General features: G+C 54.2%; 7 protein-coding genes across 7 annotated transcripts; 1 reads left to right on the top strand and 6 right to left on the bottom strand.

Annotated features, from left to right (window-relative positions):
- Positions 1–76: 76 nt before the first annotated feature.
- HD553DRAFT_274228 (uncharacterized protein) lies at positions 77–1,665 on the top strand (the record flags this gene model as incomplete). Its single annotated transcript, XM_046177860.1, has 4 exons — positions 77–792; positions 870–1,005; positions 1,076–1,133; positions 1,196–1,665. The coding sequence occupies 4 exons, from the start codon at positions 77–79 to the stop codon at positions 1,663–1,665; spliced, it is 1,380 nt and encodes a 459-aa protein (XP_046035250.1).
- A 105-nt stretch (positions 1,666–1,770) lies between these two features.
- HD553DRAFT_71376 (uncharacterized protein) lies at positions 1,771–2,766 on the bottom strand. The gene is made up of 4 exons (XM_046184437.1): positions 2,429–2,766; positions 2,289–2,364; positions 1,869–2,217; positions 1,771–1,794 (listed from the first exon to the last, which is right to left on the bottom strand). The coding sequence occupies exons 1-3, from the start codon at positions 2,638–2,640 to the stop codon at positions 1,873–1,875; spliced, it is 633 nt and encodes a 210-aa protein (XP_046035249.1). The 5' UTR covers positions 2,641–2,766; the 3' UTR covers positions 1,771–1,794; positions 1,869–1,872.
- A 213-nt stretch (positions 2,767–2,979) lies between these two features.
- On the bottom strand, positions 2,980–5,281 carry HD553DRAFT_325165 (uncharacterized protein; the record flags this gene model as incomplete). Its single annotated transcript, XM_046181575.1, has 7 exons — positions 2,980–3,377; positions 3,447–3,585; positions 3,657–4,277; positions 4,348–4,676; positions 4,746–4,875; positions 4,955–5,146; positions 5,228–5,281. The coding sequence occupies 7 exons, from the start codon at positions 5,279–5,281 to the stop codon at positions 2,980–2,982; spliced, it is 1,863 nt and encodes a 620-aa protein (XP_046035248.1).
- Positions 5,282–6,315: 1,034 nt separating this feature from the next.
- Positions 6,316–7,961, bottom strand: HD553DRAFT_274502 (D-isomer specific 2-hydroxyacid dehydrogenase; the record flags this gene model as incomplete). Its single annotated transcript, XM_046177866.1, has 8 exons — positions 6,316–6,557; positions 6,659–6,718; positions 6,840–6,974; positions 7,037–7,067; positions 7,135–7,224; positions 7,295–7,306; positions 7,377–7,472; positions 7,551–7,961. The coding sequence occupies 8 exons, from the start codon at positions 7,959–7,961 to the stop codon at positions 6,316–6,318; spliced, it is 1,077 nt and encodes a 358-aa protein (XP_046035247.1).
- Positions 7,962–8,204: 243 nt separating this feature from the next.
- Positions 8,205–9,554, bottom strand: HD553DRAFT_71171 (uncharacterized protein). The gene is made up of 2 exons (XM_046184435.1): positions 9,117–9,554; positions 8,205–9,052 (listed from the first exon to the last, which is right to left on the bottom strand). The coding sequence occupies exons 1-2, from the start codon at positions 9,444–9,446 to the stop codon at positions 8,426–8,428; spliced, it is 957 nt and encodes a 318-aa protein (XP_046035246.1). The 5' UTR covers positions 9,447–9,554; the 3' UTR covers positions 8,205–8,425.
- A 166-nt stretch (positions 9,555–9,720) lies between these two features.
- Positions 9,721–11,634, bottom strand: HD553DRAFT_71154 (uncharacterized protein). The gene is made up of 7 exons (XM_046184434.1): positions 11,167–11,634; positions 10,829–11,105; positions 10,684–10,754; positions 10,489–10,613; positions 10,403–10,422; positions 10,183–10,308; positions 9,721–10,106 (listed from the first exon to the last, which is right to left on the bottom strand). Exons 1-7 carry the CDS (start codon positions 11,379–11,381, stop codon positions 9,942–9,944), a joined length of 999 nt encoding a protein of 332 aa, XP_046035245.1. The 5' UTR covers positions 11,382–11,634; the 3' UTR covers positions 9,721–9,941.
- Positions 11,635–14,198, bottom strand: HD553DRAFT_71153 (transmembrane amino acid transporter protein-domain-containing protein). Its single transcript, XM_046184433.1, has 7 exons — positions 13,502–14,198; positions 13,308–13,432; positions 13,126–13,233; positions 12,639–13,053; positions 12,421–12,567; positions 12,318–12,359; positions 11,635–12,254 (listed from the first exon to the last, which is right to left on the bottom strand). The coding sequence occupies exons 1-7, from the start codon at positions 14,042–14,044 to the stop codon at positions 11,889–11,891; spliced, it is 1,746 nt and encodes a 581-aa protein (XP_046035244.1). The 5' UTR covers positions 14,045–14,198; the 3' UTR covers positions 11,635–11,888.
- Positions 14,199–14,841: the final 643 nt, after the last annotated feature.

The following is a 14,841-nucleotide window of genomic DNA, read 5'->3' as shown; positions in this document are numbered from 1 at the left end:
CTTGATTTCCGACCTGGATCATCCTCATCTCGCGCGGGATCCTGTCTCCATCCTCTTATCTTTTACGACCCTCATCATGCCCGGCGCCCAATTCACTCAGCCCGATCATATCCGGCAGATCTTCTGCTCGAAGCTGTCGGAGATGTATCACTCCGAGGTGCCTCTCTATGGAGCTTTGGTATCCCTAGTCGATGACACCAACGCCCACATCGTCGCGACTCAACCCCAGTATCGGTCAGAGGCCGGTCGACTCCGCGTCGAGCGTCACGGGGCCATCCGCGTAGGCAAGCCCGAGGAGCTTCATACCCTTCGAAGACTTTTCCGCACAATGAACATGTTGCCCGTCAACTACTACGACCTCTCCATCGCTGGTGTACCCGTTCATGCTACTGCTTTCCGGCCCGTCACCCAGCACTCACTCGACTTCAACCCATTTCGCGTCTTCACCTCGCTCCTGCGACCGGAGCTGATTGAAGATGTCGAGATCAGAGAGCTCGCTCGGTCTTTACTGGACAAACGAGAGATCTTTCATCCGGAAACCCTTCGCTTATTGGACAAGGCGGAGTCGCAAGGAGGTCTGGATGACTCCGACGCCCATTGTCTGGTTGATCATGCGCTCCTCACCTTCAAGTGGCAGTCAGACGCCCTTGTAGAGTATGACGTGTACAACCGGCTCGCCACCGCACACTCTCTTGTAGCGGACATTGCGGCCTTCAAGGGTCCACACATTAATCACCTGACCCCGAGGACGCTCGATATTGATACGGTTCAGGCTCGGATGCCCGAGAAAGGGTGAGCGTGGGCCGTGTATCACATGATGCTTCTATCTCTTGGCGCTAATGCCGGATCTGTTTTCGGACCGTCCGTAGAATCGTTTCGAAACACGTCATCGAAGGCCCGCCTCATCGAAACTGTTCCATCTTGCTGCGCCAGACTTCGTTTCAGGCGGTCGCCGAGCCGATCTACTTTTTGGACCGCAACGAATCGGGTGGCAAGAAGTTTGGAGTGAGTTGATGTTCATTTCGCAAAGGTCTTGTTTGTAGGCTGTTCTGACCACACGACCCCCTTCCTGCAGCGACACAAGGCGAGGTTCGGGGAGATCGAGTCTCGAGGTGTAGCTCTAACACGCAAGGGTGAGAGCCAAGCGCTGTTGCCGGGCGATCAGAACCCCATAGCTAATCCTCTATCTTGCCAGGCTTGACGCTGTATCATGAGCTCATGGACGAGGCCGATAAAGAGCTCGCTGCCCTCAAATCCCCCATAGACAATGCCACCCGACAACGCTGCCTAGAAAAGGTCTTTGCTGCCTTCCCTGACAATTGGGAGACGTTGCGCCACGACGGCCTGGCCTACTTCCGACCATACCGGGGATCTCAAAGCTCGACCATCTCGGGGTCTTCGCAAACTAGCTTTGAGGGCGACGACGGAAACGCTTACGAGCCCGTCACGTACGAAGATTTTCTCCCCGCCTCCGCTGCGGGGATCTTCCAGTCAAACTTGGGTCAACAACAGTTGACGGTACTCCGTGCGGGTCCTGATCAGGACACGTTTGAGAAGGCCTTGGGGAGCAAGGTGCTCGATTCGCACATCTTGTATCAAGCCGAGGCGGATGGTTCGGTCGAAGGGTCGTCTTGGCAAGGCTCGCCGGCGGGACTCAAGGAATGATGTTGTTTGATCTGATAATGATGGCGGGAAAGGGTCATGAATGAGCACTGCTGTACCATTACAAATCCGAATCAGACATGTAACATACGTAGTTTTTGGGAAGTTGCTTCGGTACAAAGTCTTTATACACTTTGTGGCACAGACTGGTCAGCCTGGCCCACCTCTTGACATCCACTTCGCGGACACGTTCGCCTTCCACTCACCAGGTCATTTCTGCTCGTCAATAGCCTTCAACGCAGATTGAAGATCGCTCACATCGTCCGCTCGCGCGGCAACATGACTCCACAAAACCTCGCCCTCTGCAGAGACGGCGAACGCGCCTGAATTTAGCCAACGAGAGCCAACGGTCTCTTGGTTCTTGATGCCTTTTTCGCGAGCGAGTTCCATCACCCTGCTGATCACACCTGGACCGAACACTGAGCCGGCTGATAGTTGAGAAATGCCCCATGTAGAGTACAGGGAGTGAGGTGCGGGTGAGGAAAGGATGGTGAACGGGATATTGGGGGGGTCCTCTATGGGCAACCGGGAGACATAGCTTCGAGTTGTCTCGGTCTGATGAGTGATGTAAAACAATCGCGGTAAGATTTCTGGCCAATGTGGAGTTGTAATATGTTACGACTTACGTCTGCTTGCGAGACCAGGAAGAAATCGATATCATCACGTTTTTTAGCCAAAGGGATCAGTTGCTCTTGTATGGTTCTGATTGGCACGAGGGGATCAGCTGGGTCATCATCGACGATGATATCTATCTTGTTCGACTGACTCTTGACAAAATGGACATCCCAGGTGTCTAACAAATACGACTACACTCGGTTTGCGTGATGCGAGAGGATACTCGAGGCTACTCGCTGCATCACCATCCTTTGACGGGTCCGACTTGAAAGATCGAGCTTCATCGCCAGGCTGTGGGACGCTCGAGACCGCGGTTTGGCTCAGCGGGAAGAGTGACTTGATATCAGCCAGAATCCAGGACATATTGTGATCGATTTTGACTGTCTCTAGAAGATGCCAGGAGCAAAGATCCAAAAGATTAAGATTTAGGATTATTCAAGGCGTTGATCGAGATCAAGTTGATGACGCGGAAAGTCGTTGAGATCTGCTTCCGGAAGGAACGGGCAGCGGAAGCATATGCATACGATTGCTCAGTCAACCTTTTATCGCTTGATCTTGGGAGTTTTACTTTCTCTATGTTCTATGTCGTGATGCATTATGATGTCTATAGATACAGTTCCTAGGCTTATTGAACGCGAAGCCATCATTCACTCCACGTAGCCTTCCTCTTGCAAGCAAACCCTTTGACAAGACAAAGAGGTATTAGATCCGAGCGGGCTTCTCGTTGACAGTGTTGTTGTTGCTGTCCGAGTCCGAGTTAGTGGTAGGGGTAGCGTCGTAGGTCGCTCCCTTGGTGTTGCCCTCCGCAGGAGGGATGTCGAGGTCGACGTTCTCTCGGGTGACGGCGCCGGATTCGGTGTCCTCGGGACCGTTGATGTCGTACTTCTCCAACAGAACCTCTTGCTGGTGAGCGGTCAACTGGGGCATCTCCTCGGCGATCAAGGTGGGTCGTCGGTTGGCCAAGTGGGCTCGAGCGAAGATGATGTCGATCTCCGTCAATTCACGACCACCGGTCTCGGGGTAGAACAACCAGATGAGGGGGAAGGCGATGGTGTTCTCGATAGCGAACAAGAAGAAGGTCCAACTGCCGATAGAAGCAGCTAAAAGAAGCGGCGCATATGCATCAGTGCTCATGAAACAGGCGGGCGTCCGAGATCGTTGTGACTCACTCATAGTAGGCAAGACCTGTACGACCAAGAAGTTGAACAGCCAGTTGCACATCGTCGAAACGGCGTTGGCCTGAGTTCGGACGGATTGGGCGTTGAGCTCGGCCGGGTACAACCAGGGCAAAGGCAAAAGGGTGGCTCCCTGTAGAGGTGACAAGGCGTATTCAGTGCTCGTTCTCGATCAGCCTGAAGTGTGGTCGCAGTAAGACTCACGAAGAACGCGATGAAAAAGTAGAGACCGAAGGCGGCTCCCTTGGCGGCGGGCTTTCCACCAGCGAGAAGACAGGCCCAGGTGATATACATGGCGACGGCTTGTCCGGCAGTTCCGATCAAGAAGAGGGGTCGTCGACCGGCTCGCTCGACAATGACGAAGGACAGCAAGGCGAACAGGGCGTAGATGATGGCGAGGACTCCTCCGAGGATCAAGGACAGATCACGACCGAGCTCGATCTGCTCCTCGAAGAGAATGGTGGCGTAGTAGATGACAGCGTTACATCCTCCGAGCTGCTGGTGGACCTGGGACGAGGCACCGATGACCATTCGTCGCAAGTTTTGCTTCTTTCCACCGACGAGCATGTCCTTAGCGGAAGCCTTGGCTTGCCTGGTAGCGTTGATCGACTCCATAATGTATGCCCTCTGCTGCAAAGCACGGGGGTGGTCCATCGAAGTGCCGGCCAGAGCGGCAATGACCTTGAGACCTTCGTCCATGTGTCCGTGAGACAACAACCATCGAGGCGATTGAGGCATGACGAGGGATCCCCAGATGACAAAGAACGAGAACAAGGCTTGCAGAGCGATGGGGAATCGCCACGAGAACGAGCTGTTGACTTGGTTCTAAAGTGAAGAGATAGAGCAATGAGCACCTTGTCTCAAGACACATCGCTCCAAAGCGCTCAAGACTCACGCAACCATAGTTGATCCAGTAGGCGATGACGGTACCGACGGCGACGGTCGAGGCCTCACTACAAATGAGGAAACCACGGTTGTGCGCCTTGGAACACTCGGCAACCCACGAAGGGATGGTCGCGGTCAACATTCCTGTACCGACACCAGAGACGACACGGGCGATGATGAATTGACCGAAACCCCAGTGATCTCCGTAAGAAGCGCAGGCGATGACGGTTCCGACGATCATCCAGATGGCTCCGATCCACATCATCTTGAGTCGACCGAGACGGTCTCCGATAAAGAAGGACAGGACGGCACCACCGAAAGCTCCGGCTTCGTAGACAGCTAATGGGACACGTTTGCGGGTCATCGATCAGTATGGATGCGGATTCTGCCAGCCGGCCTGAAACTCACCAGTAACGGTACCACGGATGGTACCAGCGTGAACATCATCCGGACCGGACGAAGCGGTCTCGGGAAATTCCGTATTGAACTGAGGGGCCGAAATGATACCACTCATCAAACCCTGATCGTAACCGAACAACTATCGACGTAAAATCACGATGGTTAGCGCGCGGATCACGGAAAGATCGCGAAATACCTCATGGCCGCTCGATACATACGCTGAAACCCATGGTAGCGAAGAAAGTGACACCCCAAATAAGGGCGTCCCCTCGAAGACCCAAGTAAGAAGGTCGGGGACCGGTTCCAGCGAAGTCATTGTTCAGAGTAGCATCGTCGTGCACTTCCTTGTTGTGGGTGGGCGCATTGGGCTCGACGAGGTTGATACCGTAGTCGGCACCGGGCACAGTGTTCTGGTGGGTCGAGAGGTAGTTTTCGCTGCAAAGTCAGCTCCCTGCAATAGGGGATCACGTGTAATATAAGTGACTGCTCACGTCGGCGGAAGCCACGGGAGGCACTCCGTCTTGGGCTTGAGGTTGCTTCTCCATTGTTGAGGGGCTAGTTGTTGAAGATGATCTATTGAAAGATATCTTTGATTGTCCTTGAAGGGAGGGCTTCCGAGATGGTGTGGCGATGTTATCTTGTTCGACCGATTGCTTCTACCTATATACCTCACCGATTCTGGTCGTCGGTGCATTCGGTTAGGGGGTCCGGTCACTGAAAAAAAAACTGATGTCAGGCGTGATGGCCAGGGAGCTCCTACATCTACCAGCCACTTTGGGTCGGTCGACCTACCATGTTTTGTCTGGGCGTGGGGTAAATGGTCCCCCTTGATTCGGGGAAAAGCACGCGGGTCGCCACCCGGCCGGTTCAGATTGGCCCAACCGAACATCGCCAAGATGGAGAGCAGCATATGAGAAGTTTTTCCAACTGGAAATAGTGCGCTAGATCGACGACGTCTCTCCCTCCAGGCGTTTTGTGACCGAAACGGGGAATCACATGTCGACTTCTTTTTTTGTGGTGCAAGTCGGCGACTAGTGCGAGAGCATATCCGACCTACCCCCGGTCGCGGATGATTTACACGGAAACAAATCCTCCGAGAGACCCCTTGTGCGGGACGGCTCCGAAATAGATTACACGCCCCCTTCGTCATTTCTGTCGATCCGGAAACCGGGAGGAAACTTCATGTTGATGAGCGGAAATTGCAGAAGTCAATGGTTCTGCGCAGCGATTGACAATGGAACTGGCTGGATTCGTCGCAACGATCTGCCGATTCGACTTGTTCGTTACCACGTAGTTCGAGATAGGCATCCTCTTCCTGCCGAGTGTGAGTACCCCTCGTGGCATGGGCCTCCCTCATCCGATTTCGAGGCTCCATACCATTCCCCGACCTCATTAGCGCAGTCGCTTCGCTTGAGAGAAAGAAAACTGCCCGAGCGCCGCACGTCGCCGACTTCGGCCGTGGCGGGGGTAGTCAATCCCATATCGTCTGGATTTGGAATCATCGTCATCCGCTCCAAGCTTGAAACACCCGGCGATAGGGGGCGTCTCTGCGGGAATTTCTACAGCGGAGAACCGGACTCTAGTAGCCCTTCTCGATGTCCACGACGTTGAAGAACTCTTTCTCCTCGACGAAACGCTTGGCGTTTTGCAACAATAGGTCGACCGCATGTTCACCTTCGCTCTCAGCGTTACCCGAGATGTGCGGGGTGACAATGACGTTTGGGTGAGTCCAGAGTGGATGCCCATCTGAAAGCGGTTCGGGATCCGTGACATCGAGAGCGGCTCCAGATAAGTTGTCGTCGAGCGCGTCCAAGAGGTCCTCTATCGTCGATCACAACAAACAACAACAACCGAGAAACGAGCGTAAGCGAAACACGAAGGGAGATGTAGCCTACCAGCCGAGTGGACTAGAGAACACCGACCTGATCGAAACAAGTCACCTCGGCCAACGTTGAGCAACAATCCACCCTTCGGCAAGAGAGCTAATTGGCGCCAGGGCCCCAGAATCAGAGTTTCATTAGTCTTCTACCCTAGCGAGGATCACAACAAACAACACAGCAGATCGCAGCCGCGCCGGCCCGGGTCGGATCGCACTAGACTCACCCAAGCGTTCTTTCGTCAAGAGGAACTTTGTTTTGGAAGTCGACGGAAGGCTGCAGATGAGGATGTCGGAGCGTTTCAAAAACTCGTTGAACGAGCTGTCGTCCGTCGTTGCAAAGAACTCCGAAGGGATTGAACCTAGATCGAAGAGAGTATCAGCTACCATGGCGAATCTTGGAATTTTATGACTATCGGCTCACCGTCGATGTCACCGGTTCCCGGCATGATATACTGTCGAACGCACGAAGGACGATGATCAGCTTTGCTTCGGCACCTCAAGCGCGACGACTGGACTGACCCCGGTATCCTTGGTAGCCTTCCCACTCGAGTTGGCAGCGATAACATCAACCAAGAACGGTTTGAACAACCTGGCCGTCTCTCGACCGAGCTGTCAAGAGATCAGGCCGTCTATCAGCCGTTTCGTTAAGATTCGAAGTGGTTGGTTCTCTGTTGCTCACGGTACCGTAACCCTGTGAGCGGGGGATGACGTGTCAGCGAACGGTTCGCCGAGCGAGCGAGTTGCTAATCATGCTGGCTCACTAGGAAACCGATAGTCTTCCCGGCAACGTCCCTAGAGTAGTAACTTTTTTCTCCGAAAGGTCCTTTCATGTCCTTCTTTCCCCAGGTCTTCCTCTCCTGTTGGAATATCGGATTTTATGGGTTCAGCCATCATCAATGCTGAACGCGGATCCCATAATCACATGCGGGGCGTACATGAGCATAGACGATCATCTTCTGCGTCTGGTGGAGCAGCGAGATTGTCTGTCCGATGCACCACTGCGGGATACTGGTAACATGAATCCCACTGGCGTTACACAGCTTGACCTCGAACTCTCCCTGCTTTCCCTTTTCGACCTGCTCCTGGAAAGCTTTCGCCTTGACGGCCCTCTCCGAGCCTGCCGAAGGCAGTTGCAGGAACTTCAGCTTGGGAGTCTTCTTGAAGGAAGGTACGACGTCGTCCGGGAGTCCGCTCCAGTTCATAAAGATGGCATCGACATCTTTGAGCTTGGTATCGTCGACCTGTTCGGGAGTCGGGTTGGGAAAGTAATATACTGTCGAGAACGACTTTTTGATCCGAGTCAAGGCGTCGTCCGAGACTTCGCGGAAGATGAGCAGCGTGTCCATATTGGCAGGCGGAATAATCGGGTACAGAGGTATAGAGCAGAAGCTATTATGATGACCTATGATCTGTAAGAGGCAAGAAGCAAGAAGTTAAAGAAACACAGAGTATCCTGGTTATCATCGCACCACCTGGATACTGTATGCACGAAAGTCCACTGACTCGTTTCGGACGTGTCCGCGCACATCACGTGACCATTCTCTCATGATGCCGCCAGGCGCGAAGGAATGGTTGATCGACATTCTACGTTCACGGGTCAATGACATTGCAATCGATTCAGACTAGGGTCGAGATTATTTTTGCGATACATGCGGAGAACGATGCCTAACTAATGAAGACGAGCGAAGTTAACAATGTTCCTGAAGTATTAGCGAGTGTGTAAGTGTTTCCTGCAAGCGATGATCCTGGGTGCGCCTAGGCGCGGTTGGCGTTGCCAGCCTGATTCCTGAAGGGCGGTAACATGATGACGTTACTTCCTGCTGAGCTGCATCATGATCGCAGCAGCGTCCATTTCGACGGGGCTGAGCTCCTCCTCAACCTCGGGGCTGACGATGGGAGGCAACTTGATGTCGCATTCGTAAGGGTGAGTGTAGTAAGCGACGGGTTGGTTCAACGAAAACTCCATCGAGATGTCGCTCAGACGCCTCGAGCCGTAAGGGCCGACTTCTTGTCGAGCGTTGGGAGAGTTCCAAGCCGAGATCCTGGTTCGTACGTCGCTCTCGGGCGAGGAAGGGTGAGAGATCGAACCAGAGATCTGCCTGTAACTAGCGGGATCGGTGATGCCTCGTCGGGCGTCGTACCCAGACCTGCCGTCGATGGGACCCTGGACCCTTTCGATGTTGTTGATACCGTTAAGCACTTTGAGGCTGTCTTCGACGTCGTAGAGATGGGCGAAGAGCCTGCCCATGCCACCTTCCGGGTCGATAACGGTTAGATAGTACTCTCCGGCTTGACGGAGGTTGTCGTGGTAAGTGGTCAACGACCGGAAAAAGAAGTGCGCCATGATGTGGACCGGGATACGGGCCAGCGCCTCAAGGTGCGTGTGGAAGATGGTACAAAACCTGTCGACATGTTCTCGCATAGTCTCGTCCTGTCCCTGTTGAACGTGATACTATGTTAGCTTGTGTGTGGTAAGGTGTATACGCATAGAAATAACTCACCATGATCATTTCGGTCAAACGGTCTAGAGCGCGCGACCCGTCGATCCTGAATTGGGTCGGGATGAGGTCCAAGCCATACATCTGGCATTTGTAGAGGTGAGTACAGCCCGTAACGTTGATGGTATGGCTGGGAGGGTTTAGAACCGCAGGACGATGAGCGACGAAGTAGCCGGTCAGCATAGGGTGATCCGACGCCCTGAAACCTTGGTAGGCGCTCGAGTTGAGCGAAGCGGGGGCGCTGACGGGACGCCGAACCTGGCCAGGCGTGATAAGCTCAGCAACGGTCATGGCCTTGACTTGCTGAGGAGGGTACTGCTGGAAGGTCTGCATGTTGACGTGATCGGGGTATGTTATTAGGTTATGGTCTGGATTGACGGCGAGATGAGGAATGGCGCTGTCGTTGAATGCTTCGAGCGAAAGTGACTTCAAAGGTGTCGCAGATACGAACGAGCTTCGGGATTATGAGTGCAAGGACTGACCTGATGAGGATGAAGAGAGAAAGAGTAGAGGAGAGGGATGTAGAGAACGAGGGGCTACGAGCTCAAATTTATACCGGTCTGGACTGGCCTGGACTGCCTGGACTGCAGCACTGCGAGTCGCGAGGCGCGCGACGCGACGGACTTCGTCGCCTCCTCCTTCCTGGCGCGCGCCTCGCCATCACCAGCGATGCCATAGCATTGCGAGGGGTGTAGGACCAGGGAGAGCAGCTGCTGACAGTTGCTGTGTACATTCCGTCAAGACGCCCTTTGAAAATGCATAAACCCGCTGACGTGATCGGGATTTCGGTGTTATGCGTTATCGACCTGGCCGAGATCGTCGGTACAATCACCTGAACAACCTGTCGGCCGCTTCTTGCCTGACGCCTAGGTTCTTCGAGATGTCCATGCCCAACAGCTTGCGCTGAGCCATCTCCGACCTCTCCCTTTGAACGTTTCGTAGTTCCTCCAGCTCTGCCTTGTTCAGGTAAGTGTCCGTCTCTGCGGGCTTGCGCTGTCCGGTCCGGATCAATAACCATAGTTAGCACCTCCTTAGCCAGACCAGATTGTACTTCACTTCCTGCACGTACCTTAAGGCTACTATTATGCGACATCAGATCCTTCATCGGATCATACCCAGCATCGTCATTCAGACTGGTCACCTCTCCCGTTCGCAACATCTTCATCTTGATCTCATACTTTGCCATATCGTAGTACTGGATTACCCGAAATGCAAAATGTCAGTTTCAGATTCGCTTCGCAAAGCGGACGGGAAATCCGATGGGACTGAGAACGATGTCGTCTATTCACCTTCTCAGATGGCAGCGTTGCTACCAACCCGAACAGCCTTCGTCAGTGTCCATTTTCATACCGACTCCAATTCCAGACAGGCTCACCCGTATTGAAATCCTCGATGAACCTGAGAAACTCCTTCTTCTCTTTGTCCCTAGGCAGGGTCTCTGGGTTGACGGTTCTCTCCTCAACAAGCCATGCACGGAACTCGGGGTCCTTGTTGGCTCGACTGTCAGCACGAGTTGGAACATCAGCACGTCATCACAAGGGGGAATGAGTGAACTGTTCTCGTAGCTCACTCGGCCTCGGAGATGATCCCGTAAGTCCCCCATTGCGAGGTCACGGCGAGGGACTTGTGCTTTTTGGCTTTCTGCAAGGTGAAGAGCGGGAACGTGGTCAGACTCGCCCCACCGCCAACACAACCTTCAATGATATTGTACGTACCTTCTTCTCCTTCTTCTCTTTCCGCTTCTTTTCTTTCCTGGCCTTTCTCTCCTCCCGACTCTCCTTGTCCCGACTATCCCTCTTGTCGCGCTTCTTCTCCTTGCGTCTCCTTCGTTCCCGATCATACGAATCTTCCGAGTCTGAGCCCGAGGACGAGCTGGATTCGTCCGACCTGGAGTCTCTAGACTTGTGACGCCGTCTCCTGTCATGCGAACGACGGTCCCTATCCTCTGGCGATCTCGATCGGGAACGATGACGAGGTCGAGGTGAGCGATCTCTAAGAACCAATGCAATGTCAGTCCATGGTATCCGCGCTTCACACCTGCCTCCAGACATACCTGTCACCAGATCGATGGTCCCTATCCTTCCTCTCGTCCTTGTCACCTCTTCGATCCCTCTCCTTGTCATCGCGGCGATCCGAGTATCTGTCATCGTCCCGTCTTCTGTCTACTCCGCTTGATCGTCTATCGTCATCTCGATCTCTTCCGCTGCGTTCCCGATCGCCGTCACGATCTCTATAGCGGCGGTCGTCTTCAGCGTATCTCGAAGACATCTTGTTAAATGCCCGGGTGGCTGGAGTTGTCTAGCCGATGTTCTGTCTTGCTCTCACGATTCGTACATGTCTCTTTCCACAACAACAAGCTCGATGCTCCCCGAACCTTGAGGGTGGACGTCGAGCAGCGATCGAGCGATCGAGCGACGAGTCTCGGGTCAAAAAGGGAAATATGACGTTTGATAGTGGCTATAGTGGAGCATGCATGCGATGAATGGTACACGTCTACAGATCTACAGAGCTACAGAATCCTGATATCCTGGTATGTAATTAGATGGACGACCTCCTTCCTCCAACCCCAAGTTAAGCAGACAGGGTATATACACCGAGCTCGTCTAGGCGGTGTTACCCGTCACGAACGCCCAACCCGTTCCTGCTATACACATTGCCAACGAGATGATGAATATGACAAGATGGATCGAGTCTCTGAGACCACCACGTTCTTCCTTGGGAACGATGGCGGTATAGAAAGCGATCTACCGAGAGCATCATTATATCAGACGTGTGTTACGGTGCAGTCTGCGCGATCCGGCTTCGACTTACGGGCAAGAGAACGCAAATGCAGAACGTCGTGAAACTTCCCAAGAACGCCATCAGCCTGCCAAACTCTGGTAGCATGATGGCGACCACTACGCAAGCGGCCGTCACTCCGCCTCGAGCGACGACCCGCATGAACGTCTTGCGCTTCTCCGACTTGACATAGTCGCTAGGCGCGTCATCATCGGTGGGCTGGACGGGGAAAGCACCGGTCGTGATTGTATATGCGCTCTCCATAGGGTCCTGCTCGGTGATGAGGCCAGTCTTGCCCTTGTGATCGTGAGGTGGAGGCGGAACCGAGTTGATGCCCAAGAGCGTCTCGACGGTCAGGTTGAGCTGCGAAAAGACGTGGAACATTGGACTCCCGCACGCTGAATTCGAAAGGGTACCACAACTTACAGGTCGGCAACACAGCGCAAATTTGGCAATCGGATTGATGACCTATCGTGGGGTGAAGGTCAATCTCGGAACAGCCGTTCCCGGCGACCCGGCTTCAACTCACGATCATCCAGGTGGCGACCTGGTTGAGGGGGATAGAGAACCCGTACTGCGGCAACAATAGGTCCTTCATGATGGCATCGGAGACGCTATCCCCGAACATGAGGTAGCCGGCCGTCCCGCTGATGGCGAAGATGATCGAGGCGATGCCCTAAGCGAGTGGGGTTATAGGGGGTGTCAGTACTGGAATGGGCGTCATGAGACGGGTCAGCCGCTGCTTACAAAGGCCCAGTTGACGACACGGTCAAACTTTTCCGGAGACTTCATGTCGATAGCCAAACTGGGGATGATGGCATGTCCGCCGAATCCCGCGATGAGCAGACCCAGACCTCCCAAAAAGTTGTAATTCTCCATCTGCGGTCCCAAATTGGTATGAACCGGGTGGAGGATGCTTCCCGGGGCGGCATTCTTGCTGAAGCCGTCGATGAGCAAGATGACGATCAAGAGGAGCGAGGAGAAGAGGGAGATGAGAGATGGGATGGAGAGGAGGTGGAGTGGCAGGAGCGTTGTAGGGGCAACTATGAAGAACCCGACGATCTTCCATCCATCCGAGGAAAAGTGACCCAAGAGAGCCTCGAGCGAGTCTCCAAGCAAGACAATCCAAGCGATGGCCAGGGCGAAGAGTTCGCAGCAGAATCTGTACCGGAGCGGATGTCCGTAATATGAGATCATGCCTCGGAGTAAAGCTCTTCGCTAGGTCCAGACTCACAGTACATCGACCCAGAGCCTAGCTTTCCAGCCGAAAGCCTTGATTCCCAGATCACTATAACCCTGACAATCGGGATCGGACATGATGATCGCAGCCAAGAGTTTTGCCCTGGACCGCCAAATGGTACGGGAAAAGTTGCTCAGCATATATCGCACTGTGACAAGACCCTTGGCATCGCTCACGTGTAATTTGTTACGAAACCGAAAAAGATCAAAAGCGCCGTCCCGCCGATCCAACCTGCGTAGGCAAATGCCAAAGGCTCAGAGAGGACACCGATCCCGACCAGGACGGCGATAGCGTTGAACATCTGCAAGCAATACGTCGTATAGATTCAGCAACAAGCCTCACGATCAACGGCGACGTTTGGTCCACATACGGTCTGCCCGCTGGTGCTCCTTCCGACTTCGACCTGTCTGCCCTTGATATCCTTTACGCCCACGCTCATCTTTCTCGCTTGCAAGACCGCTTGTTCCTGAGCGCCCGGGCTCAGAGCCAACGTCATGCTCCCCCTCCTTATACCCCGGTTGTAAGAGGCGAAACTGCCTTGTCGAGCGTCCCTCCTCACAGGCGTAGAGAGGGCCGACAAGTTGCTCGCTCGACCAGGTTTCGCTAGCGGGGTGGAGCTGGTCGGTTCTTGTGCGTTCGAGCCGGGTGAAAGTGGGGTGAGACCTCTTCCTGGGATTCCTCTTGAAAATTCGGTAGGGAGTCGTAGGGATATCGCCGACGCCTTTCTCAGAGGCTGAACGTCGGCCCGAGGGAGGTCTTCTTCGGTCTCGCTCTCCTCGTTCAAGCTGACTTCGCTCTCCTTGATCTCGTCCGATTCGGCAGGCACGGGACCGGTCCAACCTCTGTAATCTTTGGTGGACTGGTCAAAAGCGTTCCCGCTAGTGATCGTCCGTTCAGAATCCCACCGTCGCATCGCTTGCTTGACGGTGTTCTTTCCCTTGCCTGGGGTGGCATCGACGGTACCGTATCCTTGCCCAGGTTCTAGTCCGGCCGAAGTTCGATGAGGAGAGGTAGGTCTGGACGGGGAGGGCGAATGATCGGCGGCGAAAATGTCATGGTCGTTCGAATCCCGATCGAGCAGGCGAGGTTGGAACCGTCGTCTCTGTTTACCCGAGGGGTCACGGGGATCCTTGCTATCCCGTCGACCGCGTTGACGTTCGAAAGTCTGGTCTTCCCTGTACTCTTGGTCGGGCGTATCTATCACACTCTCATCTTCCTCGGCGATATCTCCATCATCCACCGTCGAACCGAAATCATCCTCTTCCTCGTCATCGTCGTTGTACTCTTCACCACCGGCTTCTACGTCTTCCCCGCCCTCTACAGCGCGTCTTCGTCGACGACGTTCAGCTTGGGCGCGGGTTCGTCTTTTGCGTGCACTACCAGGATCGATGTGGGGGTTGAAATAGTAGTGCGAGTCACCATGAGAGGTGTCGCCGTCCCCGGTCGACGAGGCGACGAAAGACGGGGCCGAGGGGAGGTGCGAGCCGAAGAAGAGCTGTTGGGAGCGTGAGTCTGAGGCGTTCGACGTGGTGAAATGAACGGGTTAGGGGTTAAATGATCAGCTCGATGTTTCTTTTGAAGATGTATACTAGTCCAGCCCGTGCTACTCACAGGAAAAGACAATGTCGAGACTGCTCTTGATGACGCTCTTATCTTGTTTACGCTTATCGACGGTGGTGGTGGTGAGCGGTCGGGGCTGTGACTGGGCCG

Source organism: Filobasidium floriforme (assembly GCF_021052385.1).
Source record: "Filobasidium floriforme strain CBS 6241 chromosome Unknown HD553scaffold_16, whole genome shotgun sequence".
Taxonomy (NCBI): Eukaryota; Fungi; Basidiomycota; class Tremellomycetes; order Filobasidiales; family Filobasidiaceae; genus Filobasidium; species Filobasidium floriforme.
Note: the sequence above shows the minus strand (reverse complement) of the source record. Positions and strands in the feature narration are given on the sequence as shown.

Coding starts and splice junctions, on each gene's coding strand:
- HD553DRAFT_71376 (XM_046184437.1), bottom strand. CDS start 2,640: ATGTCCTGGATTCTGGCTGATATCAAGTCACTCTTCCCGCTGAGCCAA. Junction 2,365..2,428: donor GGATGTCCATTTTGTCAAGA/GTCAGTCGAACA, acceptor CGTGCCAATCAG/AACCATACAAGAGCAACTGA. Junction 2,218..2,288: donor TCCTGGTCTCGCAAGCAGAC/GTAAGTCGTAAC, acceptor ATCACTCATCAG/ACCGAGACAACTCGAAGCTA.
- HD553DRAFT_71171 (XM_046184435.1), bottom strand. CDS start 9,446: ATGCAGACCTTCCAGCAGTACCCTCCTCAGCAAGTCAAGGCCATGACC. Junction 9,053..9,116: donor GTTTGACCGAAATGATCATG/GTGAGTTATTTC, acceptor CACGTTCAACAG/GGACAGGACGAGACTATGCG.
- HD553DRAFT_71154 (XM_046184434.1), bottom strand. CDS start 11,381: ATGTCTTCGAGATACGCTGAAGACGACCGCCGCTATAGAGATCGTGAC. Junction 10,614..10,683: donor GGGATCATCTCCGAGGCCGA/GTGAGCTACGAG, acceptor TCGTGCTGACAG/TCGAGCCAACAAGGACCCCG. Junction 10,309..10,402: donor CAACGCTGCCATCTGAGAAG/GTGAATAGACGA, acceptor CGGGTAATCCAG/TACTACGATATGGCAAAGTA.
- HD553DRAFT_71153 (XM_046184433.1), bottom strand. CDS start 14,044: ATGCGACGGTGGGATTCTGAACGGACGATCACTAGCGGGAACGCTTTT. Junction 12,360..12,420: donor AGGTCGCCACCTGGATGATC/GTGAGTTGAAGC, acceptor ACCCCACGATAG/GTCATCAATCCGATTGCCAA. Junction 12,255..12,317: donor TTGCGCTGTGTTGCCGACCT/GTAAGTTGTGGT, acceptor GTCTTTTCGCAG/CTCAACCTGACCGTCGAGAC.